At 42.4% G+C, this 25,555-nt stretch overlaps 2 protein-coding genes across 3 annotated transcripts in view; one reads left to right on the plus strand and one right to left on the minus strand.

Annotated features, from left to right (window-relative positions):
- The window catches only part of LOC106722154 (guanylate cyclase 2G-like), a 55,819-nt gene extending 46,698 nt beyond the window's left edge, over positions 1–9,121 (minus strand). Inside the window, exons 1-3 of the mRNA XM_025203200.1 lie at positions 8,892–9,121; positions 6,611–6,638; positions 1,070–1,126 (exon numbers count right to left, since the gene is read on the minus strand). Coding sequence (XP_025058985.1) covers positions 1,070–1,126; positions 6,611–6,638; positions 8,892–9,121 — 315 coding nt within the window. The remainder of the gene's footprint in view (positions 1–1,069; positions 1,127–6,610; positions 6,639–8,891) is intronic.
- Positions 9,122–13,524: 4,403 nt separating this feature from the next.
- The window catches only part of ACSL5 (acyl-CoA synthetase long chain family member 5), a 34,272-nt gene continuing 22,241 nt past the window's right edge, over positions 13,525–25,555 (plus strand). The window contains exons 1-2 of one of the 2 annotated variants that reach the window (XM_014519542.2): positions 13,525–13,605; positions 18,094–18,182. The gene's annotated coding sequence lies outside the window, so the exon portion shown is untranslated. Of the gene's footprint in view, positions 13,606–14,729; positions 14,790–18,093; positions 18,183–25,555 lie in introns of those variants that run through there. The other variant, XM_006022816.3, reaches the window with a different exon arrangement.

Here is a 25,555-nt window from a genome sequence, read left to right on the forward strand (position 1 = left end):
TCCCTACACACCCTAGCTTTACAACGCTACTTCCATCTCCTTCCTCCTCCTTCCTCCTGTTGGCTGTTCTCTGTGCACTCATGCTCATCCCTCACTGCAAAAGGGTAGCTACAGCTTTCCTTTGCTTTATGCTGTACTTGCGCTCCTGGAAAACGGAGCGTCACTTGAATTTGCATAAAAGGAACCCACTTTACAATGTAACAAATAGGGCTACGTTCCAAGACCTTGACTGTCCTGACCCCCAGGCCCATTTCTACCACATTTACAGGAAAATGTTGGTACTCCCCAACAGCAGACAGTGCACACAAGCACAGGGCACTATTATAACGGGGATGGCAACAACAGAAACACGTGTCGCAGACAACGAGCGAGGAGCGCAGATGCACACGGGAGGCTATATTTTGGTGCGTGTCACTCCCACAATGCACCACACAAAGCAGCTGCTTAAGTTCTGCCATTCATATTCTTGCTAAGCTTAAACAAGTCACTTGAGTGCCCTTTGACTCGGTTTTTACATCTGTAAAATGGGGGTAATGCTAATGGTGTGAGATAGGCACCATTTTTCAACTGGTTTTTTTAATGCAAATTTAGAGAGATAAGCTTCTTTTTTTTTCCTTTTAAAAGGTAACATTTTAGTTTTATTGTTTCTTTTGATGGGTACACTCCACTTCAAAGGTCACATATGGAGCAAAACTACTTAAGATGTTAAAAATGGACTGATATCTCTAATAAAACCTCCCGAGTCCATCAGAACTAACAGCTATATCCTCTGATCAATGCCTCCTTCAGAAAAGCCTGGAAAAGCAAATCAGTCTTGAACAGTGTGCTGCAGCAAATCAAAAGTAAAGGGTACAAGTTGCAAAATTGAGGAGATTTCAGTGCACAGTAGCCACTTCCCAAAGAAAAAGGGAAGCTGTTACTTCAAGCCCGAGCACTGAAATCGCACATGGGTTCTATGAAGAGCCAGAACCCCAGACATTTCAAAAATTATAAGGACAATTTTTGAATTATACCCCTTTATAATATAATCCAGAGAAGCAGAACCAGGAAAGAGAAAGTCATACTCTACCTCAGCTGCTTCCGAGCAAACGGGTCCAAACAGGGCTGACACGTTCTCCTTCTGGACCTGGTCAATGAAAGCATTAAGGGACTTCTTGGCATCACAGCCACAATCAGCATAGACAAAATCCAGGATGAAGTTACCTAAGTAAGATGGGTCTGAATTAACGGTACTGATGGCAATCTGAATAGCTGAACTCAGCTTTTGAGCACTCAAGGCATGCGAGGCATTGCAAGGGGCCTGAAATGCTACAGTTATCTTAAAGGTTTTGTTCAGCCCACTAACTATAGCATCAGTAAAAACTGCAGCCATAAGTGTTACCGCTGCAGAATTGCAGAGAGGGGAAAAATTCAGACTGTGCCTGAGTACATAATAAGGAGCTAGCCTGAGATCCATGCTGCCCCTTCACCTGTACTACTATTAGCACTTCAGTGATTTCGCTCTTCCTTTCATTGCTCTTTGTATTATTACCAGCTTCTTTGCTGGTGGCGTAATTTTAATTAAACCATGCTAATTAAGTGAACCTCATTCTCCAGAGCATTTCCCATTTTAACCCTTTTGTTAGCATCCTTACTTTTGATTTTAGTGCTACAAGGCAGGTCTGTTCAAATATCACGCAGCTTTTTTGTCTCCTGTATATCTTACCAGGCTCTGACGGACCTGGGAAACAAATGTGCATGTCTAATAGAGCATAATCCTATCTGTAAGTAGGAAAGAAGGACGTTAGTAATTCTAAAAGCAAGGAGTGTGCATGTCTCGCTGCTCACTGTTACTGTCTTCCTCCTTCCCCTTCCTTTGTTACGGATAGATGTTACCTTCTTTGGGACAGAGACCCTGTATAGTCCATGAGTTTTAATATATATAGCACATCTTTGGGCACTCTAGAAGTAATCAACACAGTTTAGAAATGAAATGAATTGGTTGGGGAGCGGGGGAGCAGGGGGAATGGGAAAACAGTTCTCTCACATTTTTACCCTCTTCTCCAACTCCCATTGGGGTTTGAGGGAACAAAATTTCAACATGCTCAGAATATTTCCAGCAGCCCTAAGGAATGAATGTGCATGATGCTGAGAGTGTAGGTTGTAGCCGTGTTGCTCTAAAGACATAGGCAGACAAGGTTCTTTGGGTGAATTTGAAATCTTTTATTAGAGCAACTTAAATAGTTGGGAAAAAAAATTTCTTAGCAAGCTTTCAGGTTTAAAAACCCTTCATCAGGCTGAGGAAACCTCTGCAGTTGGTGTGTGCTCTTCCTGGATGGTCTAATAAAAGAGCTCAGATTCCCCCGAAGAACCTTGTCTGCCTGTGATGCTGCGAGGCGTTTTATCTACAGCACAAAAGCTGGACGTGCTGACATAGGTGAGACACCTTTGCAATTGGAGCAACCATCATACTAGCAAGGGAACAGCTTGATGGGGACACTCATTCTATGCCCAACGGAGGATTGGCATCTAGTTGATTACTGTGGAGGCTGGTGTTCAGTCTCCAAAAAAGTTCAAGCGGTTGGGAAGTTCAGGCCTCTCTAACTGCTCCACCAGTGAACAGGTGTGCTTGTATCTGGGGGCAGAAGGATTTTCCAAGTGAACCCATAGGCGTTACTCTCTCCCCTCTCACCTGATGTTAGAGGGCACTGTGCCATTATTAGGAAAAGATACAAAACTATTATCTCACCACCAAGTTTTCTACTCAGACCAATCTCTAGTGTTTGGCTGTGAAACTTTTAAGTGAGCTCACAAGTGCGCAAAGGTCACTAAATAATCTGGACTGAACAAATTGCTTTCTTGCTTACATACAAACAGGGTGCTGAGAGAGTTGGCTGATGCGATTGCAGAGCTGCTGGCCATTATCTTTGAAAACTCATGGCAGTTGGGAGAGGTCCCAGATGATTGGAAAAGGGCAAATATAGTGCCCATCTTTAAGACATGGAAAAAGGAGGATCCAGGGAACTACAGACCAGTCAGCCTTACATCAGTCCCTGGAAAAACCATGGAGCAGGTCCTCAAGGAATCCATTTCTAAGCACTTGGAGGAGAAGAAGGTGATTGGGAACAGTTAGCATGGATTTACCAAGGGCAAGTGAGGCATGACCAACCTGATTGCCTTCTATGATGAGGTAACTGGCTCTGTGGATGCAGGGAACACAATGGACATGATCTACCTTGACTTTAGCAAGGCTTTTGATACAGTTTCCCACATCCTTGCAGGCCAGCTAAGGAAGTAGGGGTTGGATGAATGGACTGTAAGGTGGACAGAAAGCTGGCTCAATGGTTCGATGTCTAGTTGGCAGTTGGTATCAAGTAGAGTGCCCCAGGGGTCAGTCCTGGGGCCTGTTTTGTTCAATATCTAAATTAATGATCTAGAAGATGAGATGGGCTGCACCCTCAACAAGTTTGCCATGACACAAAGCTGGGGGTGTAGTAGATATGCTAGGATAGGGGAGAGCTAGGATTCAGAGAGACCTAGGCAAATTGGAGGACTGGACCAAAAGAAATCTCATGAGGTTCAACAAGGACAAGTGCAAAGTCCTGCACTTAGGACAGAATGATCCCATGCACCGGTACAGGCTGGGCACCGATCGGCTAAGCAGCAGCTCAGCAGAAAAGGACCTGGGGGTTACAGTGGACAGTAAGCTGAATACGAGTCAACAGTGTGCCCTTGTTACCAAGAAGGCTAACAGCACCCTGGGCTGCGTTGGTAGGAGTGTTGCCGATTGAGGGAAGTGATTATGCCCCTCTATTCTGCACTGGTGAATTTTCACATCTGGAGAACTGTGTTGTTTTGCTTCAGCAGTGAATAGAAAGGATAGGCAAACTATAGAAAGGATATGGACAAATTGGAGAGAGTCCATCAGAAGGTAACAAAAATGGTTAGGAGGCTGGGGCACATGACTTCTGAGAAAAACAGGGGAAACTAGTCTTATTTACTCTGCAGAAGAGAAGACTGAGGGGGGATTGACTAGCAGCCTTCAACTCCCTGAAGGGGGTTACAAAGAGGATGGAGCTGGACTGTTCTCAGCGGTGGCAGGTGACAGAACAAGGAGCAATGGGCTGAAGTTGCAGCAAGGGAAGTTTAGGTTGGATATTAGGAAAAACTCTCTCACTAGGAAGGTGGTGAAGCACTGGAATGGGTTACCTAGAGAGGTTGAGAAATGTCCATCCTTGGAGGTTTTTAAGGCCCAGATTGACAAAGCCCTGGCTGGGATGATCTAGCTGGGCACGGTGTTGCTTTGAGCAGGGAGTTGAACTAGATGTGACCTCCTGAGGTCCCTTCCAACCCTAACTTTCTATGATTCTATAATTCTGATGTGTATTGTATCTTCTGCACTCTTGGGGAGGTTAGATCAAGTTAAAAATGACTACTCAATCTAAGATAAATTAGGATAGCAGGAGGCAGTGGTGGGGGGGGTCCATAGAGGGGATCGGAGGCTAACAGAGTCTGCAGGGGGGGTGGTCATCAGGTTTGGAGGAGAAAGTGGAGTCTGCGGGAGGGAATGTGGGGGGATCAGTATGGCAAGCAGGGTTAATGCGGGGCTTGGAAGGATAGGGGGGTTGGTGGGGCCTGGGAGGATCAGGGGGGTTCCCAAGGTCTGTGGGGGCCTCTCGCCCCAGGGCTTATTTTTTAGTCCACAACCACCCCCCCCACCCCACACACACTTCTAGATGAACAGCCCCCAAACTGAACCTACCCTCCTGCTCCACTCCCTACCCCGACTAACTTCCATCAGCTCCCATCACTGGAAGCAGGTTGCAGGATGGGCTCAGGGTGGGGGCTGGCTGGTCCGTGGAGGGATGGGGTTGTCCATCTGGGGGGCACACTGAGCAGTGCTGAGCTTTGAGGACACTGTGGCTTGAAATGTTGCTGATTCTGGTGGGGCCCAGCCCAATGAACTATGTAGCAAATCACGAGACTTCGGTAGCACATATATTAAAATTGGACTAATATCATGCATAGTTTGGACTGCATATAAGTAGTACAGCCAAAGCACTGTTCAAAAGTGTGTTTATGCAATATCTGTGCTAGAACTTGCTGCAGTTTCCAAAAAAAAAAAAGAAGGTAACATGCATCAATTCTGGATGAACAAAATGCATGGGTATTATATGCAAATTGCTACAGCCGTGTTTAATTTCAAGGTTATTGTTTTCAAATTTGCTCCTCATTTCCATGTGCTCAGGGAAAGCAGGGTCTGACAGTAAGGAAGGAGGGGCTGCCAGGGGGAAAAGTTGGGAGAAAGCAGCAAGCTAAGGGCTAACTGACTCCTCAGATATATTTTCCCTGCTGTAGCACTGGGAGGGGGACAAATTTAAACTATACTTCCAATAATTAGATTCTATACCTGGAAAATTATAATGCATTTATACATTTTCCATATACAGAATCTAATTACTGGGGGCGGGGTGGGGGGTGTTGTCTTATAATCAGGGTCATCTTCTATTTGAGTAAATATGGTAAGTTAGATCTAACCCATCCCTAACCTGTATGTACCCTAAATTAGCCTAACCTGGGGGTATATTTAACCTAGATCAGGTTGGCCATTTTCAGACTGATCTAATCTTCCTGAACTTTTGTACAGTTTTTACTTAGATCCTTAGTTAGGTCAAGCTAGGCATAAGATCCGCACCTGGGAGAACTAAGTTAGATCATGTGGCTGTTCTTAACATGATCTAACCTCCTCAAATGTCTGTACCTAGCCTTACATTCTGCTTATGTTTTCTTATACAGGTTTATTTTACAATTTCTGCACAGCACTGTATCAGTCATTAGACCTTAGTCACAGACTTGGGACTTGATTTTTATTTTGCTACACTGGAGTTGCATTATACCCTGTTTTAATGCACAACTGGCCTTTGTCAGGAAACAGAATACTCTTGGGTAATGCAGGGAATCAGATTTACTCACACATAATGAAATTGTCTTTGGCTTTTATAGAGCAACTTATATTTACAAAGAGATATCTGTTCTGGAACTGACCTTAAGACTTTTGAGGAAATAGTCAGGACAGGTTTTAGTACCTCATTAATCCCTTTAAGTTTGTTTTTTTTTAACTATGTCTACAGCCTCTATTACTCTGATCATTGGCCCTAGTGTTGCACAACTCCATGAGCTATGTGTATTAGCAAAGATGAGCTTTAACCCAAACAATCAGTAAAATATAAAGACAATTTCCAGTTAAAACTACAAGATACAATACCCTAAGGATGCCCCCAGGTTTCTTAGCAAATGCGATACATTTTCTTATATTTCTTTTCTATTCAAAGCAACCTGATTTCCTCCCCACAAAAATCCCTGCTCATCAGAACAAAATCATTTTCCTGGAAATGCAGGGCTTCACCACTTATGCATATGCTTAACTTCAAGCACATTGGTAATCCCTTTGATTTCCCTGAAACCACTCATGCAGGTAAAGTTCAGTACACGCATAAGCACTAGTAGTCTCATGGCAATTCTTTTTAGCTATTCTTCGCAACTCCAACCTCCACTAACTCATAAAACGTATTAATAATAATAGAGGCAAACTCATTCCATCAGCAAAGTGTACTAAAATCAATTAACTTACCCCTAAATTGTGTGGTGGTCCAGCACCTCTACTTCACCTGGTAGCAAGCAGGTCATTGGAAAATCAAGCTGATGAGTTCCAGTGGAATTGGAGACCTTGGAGATACTGTAAGTTCTTTGAGAGTGATCTTTTCTGGCAACAGCTGCATGCATGCAGATGATCATATTGCACATAAATTCAGCAATAACTTGCATGTTCACTCTATTAATCAGGCAGAGAAAAATTGCTTATAACTTTAGGCCATAAGACAGGTCAAGATCAGTAAGAGCTAAAATCTGCCAGGTCTGTGGAAAACACCAGTGTGTATCAGACCATGTGAAATCCAGTCAAGAATAGCCTGGCATGGCCAGAATCGGTACAACCTGGATAGCTGATAGAAAAGCATGTAGCACTGTACAACCAGAACATAACTCGAAAGATAGGTAGGAATGATGTACTTAAATATGTTCATTAATCAGACAAATGGAAGGTGCACAACACCAAACATGACTGACCATGTGTGGGCAGTAATGCAGACCTGATGTAAGCACTTCTCATTATAAAAAGTGTAGAACAGAAATGCACTTTGGATTGAAATGTGCACTGAATGATCCCTACTGTCAGCCAGTTTGATCACCTGGTTGATAGCATGAATAAAGGCTGCACTAAGTTTATACTCTCTAAATAATTGTGGCATGCTTATTTAAACAGTGTTGTAGTAGGAGGTAGCAGGTCATGAGAAGCAACAGGAATAACATGTTCTATGGGAACCATGTCATTTCAAACAGTTTCGAAAATCAGCTCCTAATAAGCATGCAATATAGGTTACGGGTCATCAGCGTTAGGGAGCACCAGTCCCATAAACTGGAAATCAGGCTTTTTCTTTTTGCAATATTTTCCTGGGCTGCAGCATGTGCTTAGCATTGTTAAATACAGATATTTTGATCCAACAAAAGTGTTCCTTTATGAGAAGTCTGGTTATTTCACCTCTAGCAAACTGTACTTAGCTGCTCTCTTCCTTTGTGATTACTTCATGAGAACAAAGCCTGAATAATTCATGAGTATTAATTCAATAACTTTATGAAACCCACCTGCCTACATATTCAGCTTCTAAATCCACATTTCGGCACTATAAGAAGAGCAACTTCGGTGGGATTTGTTGCTTCCTAGTACCTTTGAAAACAGGGGAATTTTTATTTCTGGTGCTATAGTGTTTATAGTAAAACCTAATATTAAGTTAAGAAATCAAGTTCTCATTGCATGATCCTGTGACAGTAATCTCATAAGCTTTTGAAAGCAATCCTCACTGTTTCAGCCCAGACATCATTTACTAAGGGTATAGGATCTGCTCCAAAGCTTTTTTTAAATCAGCAGCTGTGAATAAAGTTATTGAAGTAAATCCCAGCAAGTACTAAGCCCTTGCACCTTTTGTTAGGTCAAATCCTGAACTTCTTAAATTCACTCAGGCAAAACACCAGTGGATTTACTGTCAAGAGCTTGGCTCAAGGACAGAATAAAGATAATGTTTGTGGCACCTTTAAGTGCTCTAGGGCTTTCAGACTCTGCCAAATTCAATAGAAGGAGATAATTTAAGTGAATATATAAAGTTTGGCAGTTATGAAAAAACTTCCTTCTCATCGTTTTTTTGGTGCTGTACCTTCACTGGTACCAGTGGCATTATTCCCAGTTTGCAGCAGTTTAAAAGAGAAGGGAGATCTATTCTTAAATATTAAGTGGCCTAAACAAAATTCCCAGATCTGAACAACCCAGGTCTTTGGATCCAGATTTGGATCTAAAATTCAAAGCTAGATTTGTTTTACTTAGGCTAAGCTAATGTAGGGATGTCGACATCTCTATTATAATGAGCTTGCTGCAAGATACTTGGACAGAAGTGACTATCACAAAATTTACAGTGATATGAAAACATTTTGAAACACTCCAGATGGTCTTTAAACCTTCCTCATCTAAATATTGCACACATGGATATTGCTCCCTTTGAACGCTGGCCTTTTATCATCAGCAAATGGTCTCAAAGTCTACACGTGGAAGAGACTTGCTTCTACTTTAATATTCAGTGTGTGTGGTCAATGACCAAGATCCCTTTCACACCTGGTTACACCTATCCCTCCTGGGCATGCCAGGGGTTTTCACCTCACTGTGGAAGCTTTCAGCACATAACACCTTCCCTGATGACGGTGGATGAGTGAGTTTAAGAGGAATCAAGGCAACACAGTCAAGCCACATGTTAGCACTCAACAACAACAGCAACAACAAAAAAGAAAAGAAATCAAAGATTGTGTACCTTCGAAGTCTAAGCACAGACTTCCCATGATGGCATAACGTATCCTCATTTGCAACTTGGTGCAATCTTCCCCGACAGCTGCAGATTGGACCTGAACACATTGCTCCTGGCAGCAGCTTTGCCTGCCTGCTTTCAGATGTCACCAGTCTAATTTCAGCTCTTCTGCTGTTCCTAATGGGATACAAAGCAATGGATAGAAGAATTTCATTTTCACTGAGTCTGGCAAGCATGTTCTTGATGGCCACTTGGCTGTCTCTCAGCTAGTGTTATACTCGCTGGCTTTGTGATACGGATGAGTTCTGTTTGATGAAGATTAAGCAAAGACTATCACAATCCCTTTCTCTTCTTATCAGTGATTCAACACCAGAAAAAATATATTTTTACTCGGCAGAAGATCTAGTCTTTTGGAGACAAATGCTGATATCATTTATGTCACTCAAAGTCCAGAGTAATGTTCTCTATTTCCTGATTAAAGTCAAAGGAGTTATTTTTCAGATACACTGGTAGAATTAAGACTAGAATTTTACTGATGAGGAGTATATCAGAGACATTTCAGCTCCTGCCTGATGATTCACTACTACTGCCAGTTCCCAGCCATGCAGTCTTCACTTAACTCTAGTGACACCTTAAGAAGCTGTTGCATCTTGTTCGTTTGAAGCCACGTAGCCTGGTTTATTGATCCTCTAAGTAGAAGACCTCAAGAGATCGCCTTACGAGGACAATGGAAAGATGCTCAACATTAGCATGGGGACACAAAGGGTCAATCCAACAGGAGAAGCTCCAATTTTATACGACAGCATTGCTAGTCATCAACCAGATCATATCACTGCAGCTAAGAAGGTGGACTTGTGCACACAAGGCACCTGTAAACATTCAAATGTGTAAAGTCTAATTGACGTGGGCAATTTAATTACACGTGTTTCTTTTTTATGAGATGGATTTGTTGTAGTGGTGGTATGACAATTATGAAATACTGGTATTATATCATGATTAAAGGCAGCGTTATCACTTAAGTCAACACAGAGTTTTTTAATCATTTAATAGCCACTTGTATTTGCAGAGATTTCATAAGACTACTAAAGAAAAAGCTAAAGCAATGTACCTTCTTATACATTACTTGATCAAGCTTCAGCCATATATGCTCCAATTATAATGTTAGAGGTTCATAGAGTTTTTCTAAATTGAGCTCAGCTTCACAAGGTGGCTTTGGATCAGCATGTGATGGCACTCCATTGTTACGGATTCTTTCATAACTCATATTCATAGTAAATACATATCCAATGTATTCAATACCAGAGTTGGAAAAAAACCCATGGAAGATGCATTTATTTTGATCCTGACATGCAGTTTCTTCAACAATGCTCTCATTTCTTTGGGCACGTGTTAAAAGAAGATGGCGAAAAGTCCTATTAATACTGGAGAAGAAACATTTAAAAAAAAATATCATGATCTCCACAGATTCCTCTCAAAAAACACAGAGATATATTTATTGAAAGGCTTACTGATGACATATCATCTTTAATCGATCAATCATTTGATTCAGGTTTATTGCTGCTTCTCTTTTACCTCATAACTTTCTGTTTTGAAAGTTTAAGCAACGTGCATTCAGATAAAATGAGTGTTAAGTGGCTTTTACCTTTCCAATCGTAGGACAGAAGCTAGATGCTTACAAATTTAAAGTTCAGCTCACAAAATACAGTCCCAAGGGCTAGGTGCAGTCATTCAAAAAGGCCAAGGAGGAATCGATTTAAATTACGCGGTTTTCTGTAAGCAGTATAGTTTCAATCGGAAGTGAACAGAACACACGTTCGCCCTTTGGTGCGGGAAAGCAAATCTAAGACTGGGTTCTGCCATTTTTAAATCAATCTGTGTGCACGCAACTTCTGTCCTGTTATGGGCATAGTTTAGTTTCTGGGCTGCTTAATTGCTGGGCCAATTATTAAAACTAGCCTGGAGAACTTGAGGTTCTAGCCCCAGGCAGCTGGCATAACTGGACTGCCTGGTAATCACGACCCAAATGCCAGGGCTCCCAGGCTTTCCAGGTTCTCAAGCCTCAATTAGGTCACTAATTTCAAGACTGCTTACACCGCAGAATCCAGGTAAGGTGGCATGAAATCATGCAGGTTTCTCTCTATGGGCATATCCCCATATGTGGGGGCATGCATTTGCTACAGCACAAATAGCAGCACAGATTTATACTGCTGCTTTTTGCCACTGTACACACCCCTGCATGTGTGCACAGCAAAATGCCCCACTTCAGGGAAACTTGATACCCTGCTCTCCCCAGCTCCTGGGGTATTGGAGGAGCTGGGGGACGCCTAAAGCAGTGGAGATGCATTGGCTGGCAGCCAAAGTGCCTTCTTGGAGGACCTAGCCTCCAGTTGCTCCAGCCCATGCTTGTATTTTTTTAGCAGGTTTGCGGGGTTTTTTATACTGGGAGTTCTCAGTGTCGATTTTTGACACCATGCTGCAAATTTGCAGCACAGCAAACAGTTGCATGTGCGCCACGTGTGGCTTGCAGTGCCCCAAACAGTTTTCAGTTGCCGCAAACTGCACATGCGTGTGTCTGGACGCACCCTGCGGTTTCTCAGGAGTTTGTTGAAACAGGTGCTCTTTCAAAACATTTTGGGATTGGACGCATCAGCACGTTCCAAGGCTCGTTTCATAAACAGATTTCCAACCAGCTCACCTCCAAAGCACTTGAGTCAGTTTTGAAAATAGGGATTAGACATATTAAAAGAGTTTAGCCTATCTTCTGTCACATATTGCACGCATAAGAGTTGAGTGCTTGCTCGGAGGACACAACCACCAGCTAAGGCACACTCTGACACAACGAGGTATATGTAATAGTGCGCACAAAAGACTCCGCATTGTAGAATAAAAGCACAAGCGTCTTCCGTTGTTTGCAGGCAGGTTTTTTTCATCCTGTTTGCAAACCGGGAACTGAAAAAAAATCTGTGTTAATAATTCAGCTAAACAGTTAATTAGGTAAGGACATAACCTATATGATTAAGAGATGAGAAATGTACAGTTCCAAATTACTTAGGCCACCGTGGCCTTGTTCAATAGGAAACTAATCAATGGTATATGTCTGCCATAAGACAAGTGTGAGTAAGTGTAAGGTGGTGATAAAGTAAAGCGGTTTGTATTGATTTGGGCTTTAATAGATGTACAGAAGGGCAGTCATTTACATGCCAGAGTTGAACAGGGTGTAGAAGGAAATGCAATTTCTAAGGTAAAGAGCATGTGTATGCATTGGATAGGCAACTTGTTTTATCTGATGTCCTCCTGCTATTGCTTTTTCCATTACATGGAAGTGAGGTATAGGGGGGAGTGTGTAAGATAACTTCAGACTCCAAATAGTTTGCCAGATCACTATAACTCCTCTGAAGTTGAGGAGCTCTTCCACTTCTAACCGCAGCACATCTGGACAATTCAGAACTGTGTGCACCCATTGAATACCACATAACAGTGTAGACTACATAAATTTGCCTCTTGCATCGCCACATATAAGTGAGGATCAGCCACTATCATATCTGTATGGGTGTTTTAGGAAATGCTATCCAAGACCTTAAGTGGAAAAAGGATTAATATTCACTAATTGACTTGGTTTAGAAATGGTTATAGGGTGACAACTCTGATTTCAGCAGCAGTCTTGAAATCAGGCCTTAGTCAACAAGATCTCCATTACCCTCTACCCAGTACTCTCGACCCACTGAAACTAATCTAGCACAAAGGCTTACTATCTCGTATAACATTGCTATTGCCAAGTCAGTGCTGAAATCAGTGATCAAAAGGAAGCTGTGCCTGAGTAAGAACTTCAGGATATGGGTCACGCTATTCCCCGAGTGCCAGGCAGAGAGAGTGACTCACTCAGGGTCAACACAGGGATCCTGGCAAAAATTGAATCCAAGTCTCCTGTGCCCCAGGCTAGTGACCATCCATCCTTTACACTATAAGCCAGTGACAAAAGTGGTCCCCTCACACACCTGGATAAAATTATCCATGGAGCTGCTAGTCCTAAGCTTCTCACTGCAGCCAGGCCTCCTCCACTTCCCCAGAATCCCGATTGGAGGGGATGAAGGAGGGAGGCCAGGGAGGATTGACACTGCCCCCCTGATAATAGTAACGCACAGGCTTCGCTCCAGAGGAGGCCTGCCCCTCTGCAAAGTTCAGAGCAATATATGCCCACCATGCTTATGCCTCTCCCTCACTTCATTGCAACGGAGAAGCTATTATAATCTGGCTGCCCATTACAAGTGTGATATAAGAGGACCCAGTCTCAATGAAATCTTCCTCATAAAATATCCCAAGCCCTCAAGACAAAGGAAAGCCCTAATGAAACACCAAGCGTGCAGCTTTCTCTGGGCTGGCGTTAACTTTATAAGGAGTGCTTTTCCTTTGTACAGCCATTGCGTAAGCACCCAACGTTTAAGCTTTTGCTGCATTGACATTTCTAGCCAGTCAAAGTTACTCTTCATATTGATTAGGTATATTTTTTTTACCTTTGAGCCTGTTGCAATGTAGGCGCAAAGGTTACCTCCGTGCATTGGAGCCCAGTTTATTAAAACAGCGTAGCTGATGGTCTAAGCAGCAGTCCTGTCACATGCACTGCCTGTGAAAACAAGCCTTGAACGTTCACTACGAGCTGCACAGGAAGCCAAAAGGATATAAACATTGACCCACAGACCGTCGCCTTCTAGTGGGAAGTAAGGTAAGCTTTGTGATTTCCTCTTTGGAACATAGGGATGTGGAATAACTAGCTTGCCATTCCCGTAGGGAAGTATTTCAGTAGCTTGCAGTATATGTCATTAAAAGCAATAGCTTGGCCACTGATCATGTACTTAAACTTATGTTAAGTTTATGTCCTTAGTTAAGACTAAGTTTGAGGGAGAGCTATAAAATGAGCTACCCCTGCACTGCCTATTTGAATAAGAAGCCTGATTCCCATGTGTGAAAGCTGTTCTCTTAGCTGTTTGATTCTTATATCTAGTCTGAAGTGCATAATGTGCTCCCATTCAGATTCAGCTTCAACTCAACCTGCTTATAAACCAACCCCTGTTGCTCTTCCTGTGATGCATAAGCATTCAGGACTGCGAGATTTTTCAGTGCAGCGATAGATACATAGATCTGGCTAAATCATTTAAGGAAAAAACAGCAGCATGTGTTACAATTCCCTGATCTCTCACACTAGGATTTCTATTACAAATATACACAGAAACAAAGTCACAGCCCCAATGTTATTAGTTTACCCCAAATCAACAAGTAGGTCAGAGGTAAACTGGAAAGAAAACATTCATCTTCCAAACAAGTCTAGCCCATGGCCTCATTCACCTTGCCGTCTTAAAGGAATGAAAATATTTGGAATCAAGAGTGAAACAAAGCAGATCTGTTTCTGTCCATGTAGGCACTGGTATTGCAGAGAGAGAATACCCAATTTGGCTTAAAAATGAAAATATGCAAGGAAAGATTTTATATCAGCAATAAGTAGCTTTTCACCAAATTGGGAATTCAAATTTGTGGAGGACTCCTGGTTTCCAGTAGTATTGGGCCTCAGCCAGTTCCACATGTGTGTCACCGTGAAAATAAGCCCCAAGTCAGGTACAAACCTTCACGTGCCAACAACTTTGACAGAGAACTACAGACTGAGCAAGCACTTCCTGCTGGCTTATTTGCTTTTGTGAAGTAGATAATGCAGCAACCCTTAACCCACTGCTTGAATTTCTAGAGCTCTGTGTCCTTAAGTTTCTTTGCATAAAAATGTGTCCTAGTCATGCTTCCTTCCTCGCGTAAACCCCTCCCTTCTGGTGATGACAGTTTGTTACGCAGCTGCTCTCCTAATGCACACACTGCATGTTGCTGATTTTAAAGGCTGGCGTGCAGCTGTAAAGGACACAGGTATGTATTTTATTCACCCTATTGAAGGCGTGAAAGGCCGAGGTTTGTGTCTCTGACCCACTTTGCTCTCTTACACAGATTTTTCAAGTTCAGACAATAGGGATTGTGCTGCTTTTATTTATTACTTAGTTATTCTGAGGGATGCTTGAAAGTGGCCCAATGTATTTTTTTGGTTTGTAAGCTAGAACAGTGGTTCTCAACCTCTTTTGACCCATAACTTCTGTGTGTGGAGCAGCACCTGCTCTCCAAACCTAGTTCATATGTTACAGGGCCTACCTCCTTTTGCTAACAAGAATCATAGTTATTAGGGTTGGAGGGGACCTAGATCATCGAGTCCAACCCCCTGCCCTGGGCAGGAAAGAGCGCTGGGGTCAGATGACCCCAGCCAGGTGTCTGTCCAATCTCCTTAGCAGGGGTGGAAACCGTTCAGGCTGAAACAAGCCTCAATGCAGCTCAGTTTATCTGCTTATCTCCTCACATTGCTCAGCACCTTTTAAAGATCTGGCATCACCCTGGTTGAGAATCACTTATCTAGCAGGCGGATGTCAGAAAACACACAAGCCTGCAATGCACAGGCCACTTCTTAGGGCAGAGAGATATCACATCTGAAACATTTCCAAGCATAACAGGACTGACGCCGTTTTGAAAGCTAGCATTATGAGCCACCAGACATACCTTCAGCCCTGTCCCACCCTCCCTGGCCAAAGCACTTCAAAATCTCTATGGCTGCCTGCAGCAGTATGCTCTCTGTCCAGGGAGTGCTACAGGGGCCCTGCAGCTCCCAGCCCTCCTCCCCTCTCACCCCAAAGGGCAAGGGGAGCAAAGCAGACTGTTCTGCTGCTTGCCTCCACTCTCCCCAAGTGTTGCCTCCCCTGGCCAGAACCAGAAGACTAGAGACTACCCTCTTCCCCTTCCCCTGCCCACAATGGACCCGAAGGGATACACAAGGACTGGCCAAGCAGAGTGTGAGAATCCAGGCCCTGGCTCCAGCGGTGGGGTGTTGCAGTGGGACGGTGAGAATATGGGGTCTACAGCACTGCCCTAGGAATGCCCCCAAGAGCCAGGAGCCCCAGGCCTTTGGGACCTGCTGGCATCACCACTCCCAGTATTTGAAGGGGGAGGGATAGGCGCAGCTTGCAGTGGAGACCTACTTGACTGCGGCTACAAGACAGGGACTCCACTCTGCTCCACTCCCTCTCCATGTATGTGTGCAGGTGATTTGGGGGGGAAGCACTATGGGATACAGGAGGACCTAGCCATCCCTGTCATACCGCACACGTGCACAAGGAGCAGTGAAGTGTTTTAAAATAGTGCCACATTCCAACAGATACAATTTTGGAGTGCTTCAAATGACATGTACGTTTGTACAGCTCACTTGAACAGCATTGGAAGCACTTCAAAACGAGATCTGTCCACCGCCTTATGTGGATGTGTGACTGAAGCATTATGAGATTTGATCATTTTATTAAGAGCATGGCTGAGTAGACAGCAGAACACAAGGATTTCTATACTGGGGTATAATATTTTCTCTTGTGAATCCATTGCTGTAACACAGGGGTGGGCAAAATGCGGCCCGTGGGCCAGATGCGGCCTGCCAGGCTGGCCCGCAAGGCCCCTAAAAAAATTAGAAAATTGATATTTCCCTGCCCCTGGCCTCCTGTCATGCAGCCCTCCATGGCTTGCCAAAACTCAGTGAACAGCCCTCTGCCTGAAATAATTGCCCCTGCCTAACACCTTGTGCTGCAGTAAACAAATGGGCATCCATAACATAAAGGGTAGGTATAACACTGGGAAGACAATGGGGCCCAACTCTTCACTTCGAAGACCCAGAAGTTGTCCCCTGGGAAGAGGATGTCTTCCCACAGGAGTAGCAGGGCAGCTGCAATGCCCAAGGCAATGCTGCCTGCCATCCTGCTGATGACAGCAACTGTTACTGTGCCCCACCCGCAAAAGCAGCACTTGGGTCACCTCCACCCACCCCTCAGTGACACTGTTACTGTGCTGTGCCGGATCAAAGGACTATCAAAGGTTCAAAAGTGCACAGCTGTTAAAAAGCATGACAGTACTTTGCAGCAGAGTGTAGGGACAAGCTATTAATAATTTGGTTAAAGAGCCTGGGGGAAAATGGGTTTTCTCCCAGGAAATGGTGATCGCAGAGGAACAGCCAGCACAGAGCAAGTACAGACTGCTATAACAATAAGGAACACAGGCTTCCACCTGTACTGGTAATTAGAGTACATGCTCATAATTCCTGAGGATATTGCTATGCCACGTTCAGGGAGAAATGCTCCCAACCACACCCAGCATATCTGTTCCTGTTCATATGGGCCAGACCCAGAAATGCAGTAGTGAAGTCCCATTGGGGTGCTCCTTTTAAGCACACCAAGGACACAAGTCTCTAAATTAGCTATAAGAAGCTCTCCCTGGAGTCTCAGCAGCATAGGTGGGAAAGAGAGGAAGATAATGCTCAGGGCTACTGCTTTCCAGTGTAACACGAAGCTAAGAATGCTTCAATAGAAGTAGTTTTCTTTTCCCTGCCAGGCTATCATTTGGTTGTATTGATAATGCATGATAAGGAGAACAAGCTTTAAACACAGAAGATTAAGGCTCAAAAATGTATAACAGGTGTTATCAATGAAAAATAGTACCAAAGGAGAAAAATAAATAAATAAAACTTTAACTAGTAAATACCCAAAGCTTTAAAAAAAAAAAAAAAAAAAAAAAAAAAAAAAAAAAAAAAAAAAAAAAAAAAAAAAAAAAAAAAAAAAAAAAAAAAAAAAAAAAAAAAAAAAAAAAAAAAAAAAAAAAAAAAAAAAAAAAAAAAAAAAAAAAAAAAAAAAAAAAAAAAAAAAAAAAAAAAAAAAAAAAAAAAAAAAAAAAAAAAAAAAAAAAAAAAAAAAAAAAAAAAAAAAAAAAAAAAAAAAAAAAAAAAAAAAAAAAAAAAAAAAAAAAAAAAAAAAAAAAAAAAAAAAAAAAAAAAAAAAAAAAAAAAAAAAAAAAAAAAAAAAAAAAAAAAAAAAAAAAAAAAAAAAAAAAAAAAAAAAAAAAAAAAAAAAAAAAAAAAAAAAAAAAAAAAAAAAAAAAAAAAAAAAAAAAAAAAAAAAAAAAAAAAAAAAAAAAAAAAAAAAAAAAAAAAAAAAAAAAAAAAAAAAAAAAAAAAAAAAAAAAAAAAAAAAAAAAAAAAAAAAATAAAAAAAAAATCCGTGAATTAGTCACCTGTTTCTTCTGAACTGTGTAAATTCAGTCTCCTCCCTAGGAAACACTCCTGCAATTACTTAATGGCTATTAAACTCCTCCCTTCCAGGTTCAACCTTTTATGAGATCCTTTCCCAGAATACTTTTCTGATTGATTATTATTTAAATTTGGGCCAGACAGCTAACTGCATTCTTAAGGTGAGTTGTTTTGTGGTAAGTGGTTTTGTTCAATAAGGCCATTACGTGGGGTTTTTTAATGGGAGTTGGGTGTAGGTCTTAACTTTTTTTTTATGAGCAATGCTTCGCTTTCTCTGTTAGTGAGAATGTGATTGGTTATTGTCACTTATAGCAGCTGTGTGTGTATATAATTAGCTCTGTGGGTATTTCTTTCCCCCCCTCTCCCTGCATCCCTCCCCCCTCCCCAAATCACAGATGTATAATAAAGCAGCCTAGCTATCCTATGCTGTTAAACCTGAGTTCTTAAGCTTTATGCTTGTAAGATTAAATCCTAGCATATTGGAAAAAAATAAACAAAACAGCTTGTTGCAACAAAGCCTTGTAAGTCTAATAGCTATTATGTTCATAGACTCCTTCCATGTCTATAAGCGAGGTACTCTATCACTCCCTTAAGTCTTATGTTAATTCACAAAACTTCTTACAACTCCCAGATATCTGTTACTTGAAGACTTTTTAAAACAAACAAAAAAATCAGTAATTGTAATGCTCCAACCTTTGCTATTCTTGTCTAAAGTAAGACTGACCAAGATACTACCATGTTTAGCAATATACTACTATATGTTGCAGGCAATCATATAATGTTGGCAAGCTCAGTAAATATGGACTTGTGCACACGCTCTTTAAGAACTCCAGGTACCTAAAAACATGCTAAACCTGTCTTAACTGATGTGAGTTACTACCTGAATTTTCATACTAGTAAACTTCCATAGTAAAAAAGTCAAAGAAATGCAATCTAGCTTCCTACTGATGTATAGGGTTCAAAGTCAGGTAACTTAATTTCTCATCCTGAAGCTTTTTCACTTTACATAGCCTCAAACACTGAGCTTCTTGGTACTTTGCTTTACTTATCTTTAAGATATCTGAATTGTAGCCTTCTCCACTGCTCTAGCACTCTGAAGTCTAACCCTCCAAAGAGAGGAAGTCAAAGATGTCTTGCTTAGCACTCTATTTATTTTTTTGTACAGCAAGAGCTACCTTGACTACTCAAGGCTAGACATTAAAATTCTGAATAAAAGAAAAAAAAAATGGTGGCATTTACACCCTTCCTAAGACTAGGGTGGTATTGATCTCCCCTACCCCTAGCTGCTTACAGCACTCTTAGTGATGATATTCAAAGGACAACTACTGTGCAAAGAAGAGTCTAAGCAGAAGTATAAAGATCTGTGATGAGTAACTTAAGCCTCTTATGGGAGTAGTCTCGCAGACTTCTGAATATCTTAAATACGGCACTCTTATAAAAACTCTTGGAAAGGGCCTGAAAGGAAATAACCAAGTGTTTAAATATCTTACTTTCATTAGGTAATATTGCAGTTCACATCAGTATAATGTCCTTAGCTAAGCTCCCCTTGCCTGAGGAATTGCTTCTCTTCTCTATTAACTGCTGCAGTGTGAGCACTTCTAGTCTTTTGAGGGAAGAGCAACTGATCTTGTAGCAGGGTGCCTATCCACATGCTCTGGGGCATGTTGGAGCACATGTACAAGTGTCCTTAGTAATTTTACAGCCAGGAAATGGACCGTGAGCAAAATGACTGCTCTCCTACCTGCTATGGCTCCCTCAGTCTTAGCCTTGTATTCATTCTGCCAAGCTCCTTAGTGGTACACTTTCATGACCACCTAGATACTAGAAACCTAATAGGCCCAAATCTGCATCTCATGATAGAAAGTCTCTCTTACTTAAGTGGTAGTAAGATGGAGAAAAGTAACTTGTGTAACAGGTAGCTGTCTTATTAAGAATTAACCTACCCTGATACTAGGCAACAGCATTACTGGCCTTCATACTGGGAACAAATGTGTTGCCACACGATGGCCAATCCAAGGTAAACTGTAAAACCATAGTCTCTGTTCATATGATATTCCTGTTTGAGGTATTCTACGCAGGCTCAAGTTGCCCAAGAGATTATTGGGTGAGGGAAACTGTTAATAAGTTTCTCACTGCTTTAATTTTATTAAAAGTGCATAGATGCTTATTTCTGACCCCTTCTAATTCAAGGTGAAGAGATTCCCTTTGGTAGCTTATGTGGTATTGTATGACCTGCATCGCTTATTCGGTATCTACCAGTGGGATAGTCACAAGTCAGTAACACAAGCTATACTGTAAGGAGAGCCAATTACACCCTGCTAGTGTCTAACTCAAGCTTCCAGATCTAGAGTACGACTCTCTTTACTTCATTTTAAGTGCTTCCAAGGTTAAGTTGCAAAGGAGCATGCACTGCTGTAATTGCTGTTGTAACTGGTACAACTGTAATAATACTGCTGATAAAAGCTAAGCCTTTGCACTCCAATTCTGGTAAGCAATATCCCTGACCATTGATCAGTCCAGACAACCTCAACTGTACTCTTATCTGTTTAACACCTTTATTGCACAAGATGACTATCTGAGATTGGCAGTCCAAATGTCCTACTGATTTTTGACATGCTGTACTTGGAAGTGCTCAACCTCTTATGCAGGGTCATATCCTTGTCCTGCTAGGAATCTCCATAAGACTTTCCTGTGACCTTTTTAACTCTTGACAGATAATAACTGCATCTAATGTTGCTTGGCATGTGCCCATAGAGGCTTTGATTCTAGAGCTACATAGCTGGAGGGTTCTGGGGTTTTTTTTGTTTTGTTTTGTTTTTTTTTTAAGGTTGCTTCCATATTTGTGTAGTAAATGTCTGAAGCTGGACATCTAGTATCTACAGAAGACTAAGTATGGAAATGTTTTTTCCTTGTATCTTGTTCCCTGTGGTTTATCTGAATACTGAATCTAGCTGGAAGCACTGAGCATGTGCAAAGGCTTTTAGTCTTCCAGACAGTGGAGGAGAGACTTTGGCTCTGAATACCCTTAGCAGATCTTCTCCTAAAGCAGGTCTGAAGAGTCTTCCTGTCGGCATCCCACTAGATGAAACCTGTGTCAAGAAGGGATCTTTCTTTCCCTTGACCAGAATTAAGTATAGTAATGGCAGCTAAATTGGATTAGTCAATGCACCTTGCTTTCTTCAAACAAGTTGGTTTTTGATGAAACTACATACACCTGCTAAACTCAGGATATGATTGTGCTGAGAGCTAGATCTTTGATTAAAACATGACAAAGGTCAAGTGATTAGGCAAACTCTCTAGCACAGGTTCAGTATCATGACTGACTGATCCAAAGAGCAAGTGGTAGAGAGAATACGGTATCTGGTGAGAAGGGAGACCACTGAGGCACCAGGAGGCTTGTCAGTTTGATTTCAAAACCCCACAAAGGTCCTCTAATGACAAAATGGGCCTCAAGTTTCTCTGTGCTGACTTTAGAACAAAGTGGAGAGCTTATTGCCTTGCAGGAGATGCAAAACTTCCTCCAGAATGACAGGTATGAGTTGGAGCAGCCCTTGTTCAGGGTTGGGGGAGATCTGGGAGCAGGAACACTTGCTCTGCTTCCATGCAACACGCCTGATGCTTTGTCATGAAGGAGTAGGGAGCACGTGGTTCTGCTATCCCCAAACGACTTGGGGACGAAACTCTTCCATGCATGATGCCTGAAGTAGGCTGACTGTACACTTCCACCAGCATGGAAGAGTTTTTCAGTTGTCAGGAATGCACTTAAGGGATATTCTAACGACTCCTTCAGGGATCATTAGTGCTCTCATCTCTGGCACAGGGCCTCAGCATTGGGTTAAAAGTTAACCTCTGCCTGGACATACCTCTGTCCCCAAGGAGAATCTGTCTGAGTCTTAGCTAAGAGTCTGGGGGGTGGAGTTGGTGCAGGCTTAGACTAGTAGAGCTGCCTTGGCATCAGCACCAGCTTGTCATACCTGATTTTATATGAAACGGTGGCTCCTTGAACCAACAGCTTAACCTAGTTTCCTACTTCTAGTTTATCCTTCTACCCTGGAAACAATATAAACAGTGGTTTAGAATAATCTTTTGATCTAAAGCACTTCAAAACTGGTCTTTTTCCCTCTTGACCTAGTTAAGCCAGCTGCAGGCTTAGCAGCTCTTTATTGGAAGCCAGAGTGAAGTAGCCAACATGGATCCTGCAACTGAAGTCTAGTCCAAAGAAATAAGTAGTGAAAGTAGGACATGGAGAAAATGTCCTGTATCTATCCCTTCTATAGGCATGGCTCCAATATGTCAGTAAGAATGAAGTCTGAGCAGCAAAGGTGCTAAAGCCTCTCAATGCATCTTTAGAGCGACAGTTAGTGGAGGCTTTGGGTATTCAGGGATCAAACATCCATTTATTTCAATAGACTTTGGTATTTATTAAAGGTAAAATCTCTAATGTGGGAGGACTAAATTTAGTCCTACTGTCATTTTTCCACTTTAATTACTATTAATACTGCAGTCTGACTTGGATTGGAGTTCATAATTAATCACCTAAGGCAACTGGAGAAGTGTGCTCTTAGTGGTGCCTGTGAAACGCCTCTGACTCTCTAATAGGATTGTACAAGTGTGACCCAGAATGGGATGCATTGTTCCAAAAAACACAATATCTAAAACACTTCCTTAATTGAATAAAAGGCAGTGGATTACTTTTAATGATGACTGGGTGCATCTAAACATTCACTAATGCACCATAATTACACTGCAGTAAGTTTAGCACCTGCAATGACAAATACCAATTTTAATGTGCTGTAATTGGCACCACTGTACATTAGCACATAGGAATGCTTTTTTTTAATTTATTTATTTTTTTTATAGTGATGTTAATGCATATTAGACTAAATCTACTGTGCATTGGCATGGGTTTTGCCTGCTGCTGTAACGTGTGGTAGATCTGGTCTTCTGTGCATTAAGCATCTCATGTAGAGGTGCCCCCGGTAGGTAACTTACTGAGTACTGCCCTAACTTGGAAAGACTAAATTCCCAAAGGGTAAGAAGCTCTGTAACTTGGTTTTTGCTTGGGTATGTTGGAGAGGACCATTTTTTTTTTTTTTTTTTTTTTTTTTTTTTTTTAATGACCTCAATTACTTAACTTCAGGCTACTGCATGAAATTGGGACGTGACATGGATGCTATTCTTAAAGATGAGGATTAAATCTGTTCATACATGTAACTGCACAATGCCCACTTACTACAGACTCCTGTACATTGACAACTGCTTTGAAACAACTGTTCCATCAAATTTTGACAGTTCTGTTCAAGCTGTCAACATTAATAATGTGTGTGGTGACTCTGTTCTGGTTTCTCTCTCCCACCCCTCCTCCTTGCCTTGCCCTATATTCAGTCCTGCTCCACCATCCATTAATGCACCTTACATGCATGCACAGTGTATGTGTGGATGATGAAATAACCCTTCTCATCTACTAGAAAACCCTAAGCAGATGGGGGGGGGGGGGGGGGGGGGTCAACCAAAAAGAGGGGGGGGGGGGGGGGGAGGACTGTATAAAGTTGCCACATTTAGTCAGCTTAAAGAAGAAGGGTATGCTTCGATAGAGGGTAGCAATACCTCTGTTTATGCCAGCAGGGGTGGGCAAAATGTGGCCCGCCAGGCCATTCTATCTGGCCCATGGGGCCCCTAAAAAATTTTAGAAAATGGATATTTATCTGCCCCTGGCTGCCTGGCATGTGGCCCTTGATGGCTTGCCAAAAACTCAGTAAGCGGCCCTCCGCCTGAAATAATTACCTGCCCCTGGATGGCATCTTTGCTTTGAGAGGCCTGGAATATTCTCCAAGAAGCATCAGGGTAAAAACTTCTAAAATTGGTGGATGAAAGCAAAACATGTCACTTCTGAAATGCATCTGATCTGGCTGTGAACTTCTCAGCAGGCATGTTAGCAATGTGTTTGAAACTCCCTTCTCCTTTTTTCCCCCCCACTAATAGTTGCTTTCAGAGATGTAACAAGGAAGTGCTACTGCGCCCTTCAAAACTGTGCCACAGTTGCCTGCTTGTAGCTAAGCTACTGGTTGTTGTTTTAAGGAAATTTAAACTCTAGTGCTAGAGCTACAGACCAGTGCTACACTAACTGGTGGCACCCAGTTGGGCTAACCCAAAAAGAGAGTAACTGTTAATGGAGTTCTTATCCAAGGAGACTAGATACAGTTTATAAGTACAGGAGGGCACATGGCAGCAAATCCAAAAATACTAGGATGGCTATGTACAATCCTGTTTGATTTTACTAATTAAATATCCAGGAAGAGTTTGAAAGAACTGAACAGTTGGTTTTGCAAGAACTGAAAGGAGCTAGTCCTTAATGGACTGGCCGACGCCAACATCTTAAGGGATAGCCAGCACGGGTTTGTTGCGGGTAGGTCTTGCTTGACCAATCTCATTTCCTTCTATGACCAGGTGACCTATCACCTGGACAAGGGAGAAGAGATTGATGTCATATATCTTGACTTCAAAAAAGCCTTTGATCTGGTGTCCCATGATCGCCTCTTGGAGAAACTGGCTAATTGTTGCCTTGGGTCCTTCACGATCCACTGGCTGGAAAATTGGCTCCGGGGTCGGACCCAGAGGGTAGTAATCGATGGAAGTCACTCATCGTGGTGTCCTGTGACCAGTGGGGTCCCCCAAGGCTCTGTCCTTGGACCCATACTGTTCAACATCTTCATTAATGATGTGGACACTGGAGTCAGAAGCGGACTGGCCAAGTTCACCAATGACACCAAACTTTGGGGCAAAGCATCCACACCAGAAGACAGGCAGGTTATCCAGGCTGACCTGGACAGGCTCAGCAAGTGGGCGGACGAGAATCTGATGGTGTTCAACGCCGATAAATGCAAGGTTCTCCACCTTGGGGAAAAAAAACCCGCAGCATCCTTATAGGCTCGGCAGTGCTATGTTGGCTAGCACTATGGAAGAAAGAGACTTAGGGGTCATCATTGACCACAAGATGAACATGAGCCTGCAATGCGATGCGGCGGCTAGTAAAGCGACCAAAACGCTGGCTTGCATCCATAGATGCTTCTCAAGCAAATCCCGGGACGTCATTCTCCCCCTGTACTCGGCCTTAGTGAGGCCGCAGCTGGAGTAGTGTGCCCAGTTTTGGGCTCCACAATTCAAAAAGGATGTGGAGAAGCTTGAGAGAGTGCAGAGAAGAGCCACGCACATGATCAGAGGTCAGGGAAGCAGACCCTACGATGACAGGCTGAGAGCCCTGGGGCTCTTTAGCCTGAAAAAGCGCAGGCTCAGGGGTGATCTGATGGCCACCTACAAGTTTATCAGGGGTGACCACCAGCATCTGGGGGAACGTTTGTTCACCAGAGCACCCCAAGGGATGACGAGGTCGAATGGTCACAAACTACTTCAAGATCGTTTCAGGCTGGACATAAGGAAGAACTTCTTTACTGTCCGAGCCCCCAAGGTCTGGAACAGCCTGCCACCGGAGGTGGTTCAAGCGCCTTCATTGAACACCTTCAAGATGAAACTGGAT

Source organism: Alligator sinensis, unplaced genomic scaffold (assembly GCF_000455745.1).
Source record: "Alligator sinensis unplaced genomic scaffold, ASM45574v1 scaffold559_2, whole genome shotgun sequence".
Classification (NCBI taxonomy): domain Eukaryota; kingdom Metazoa; phylum Chordata; order Crocodylia; family Alligatoridae; genus Alligator; species Alligator sinensis.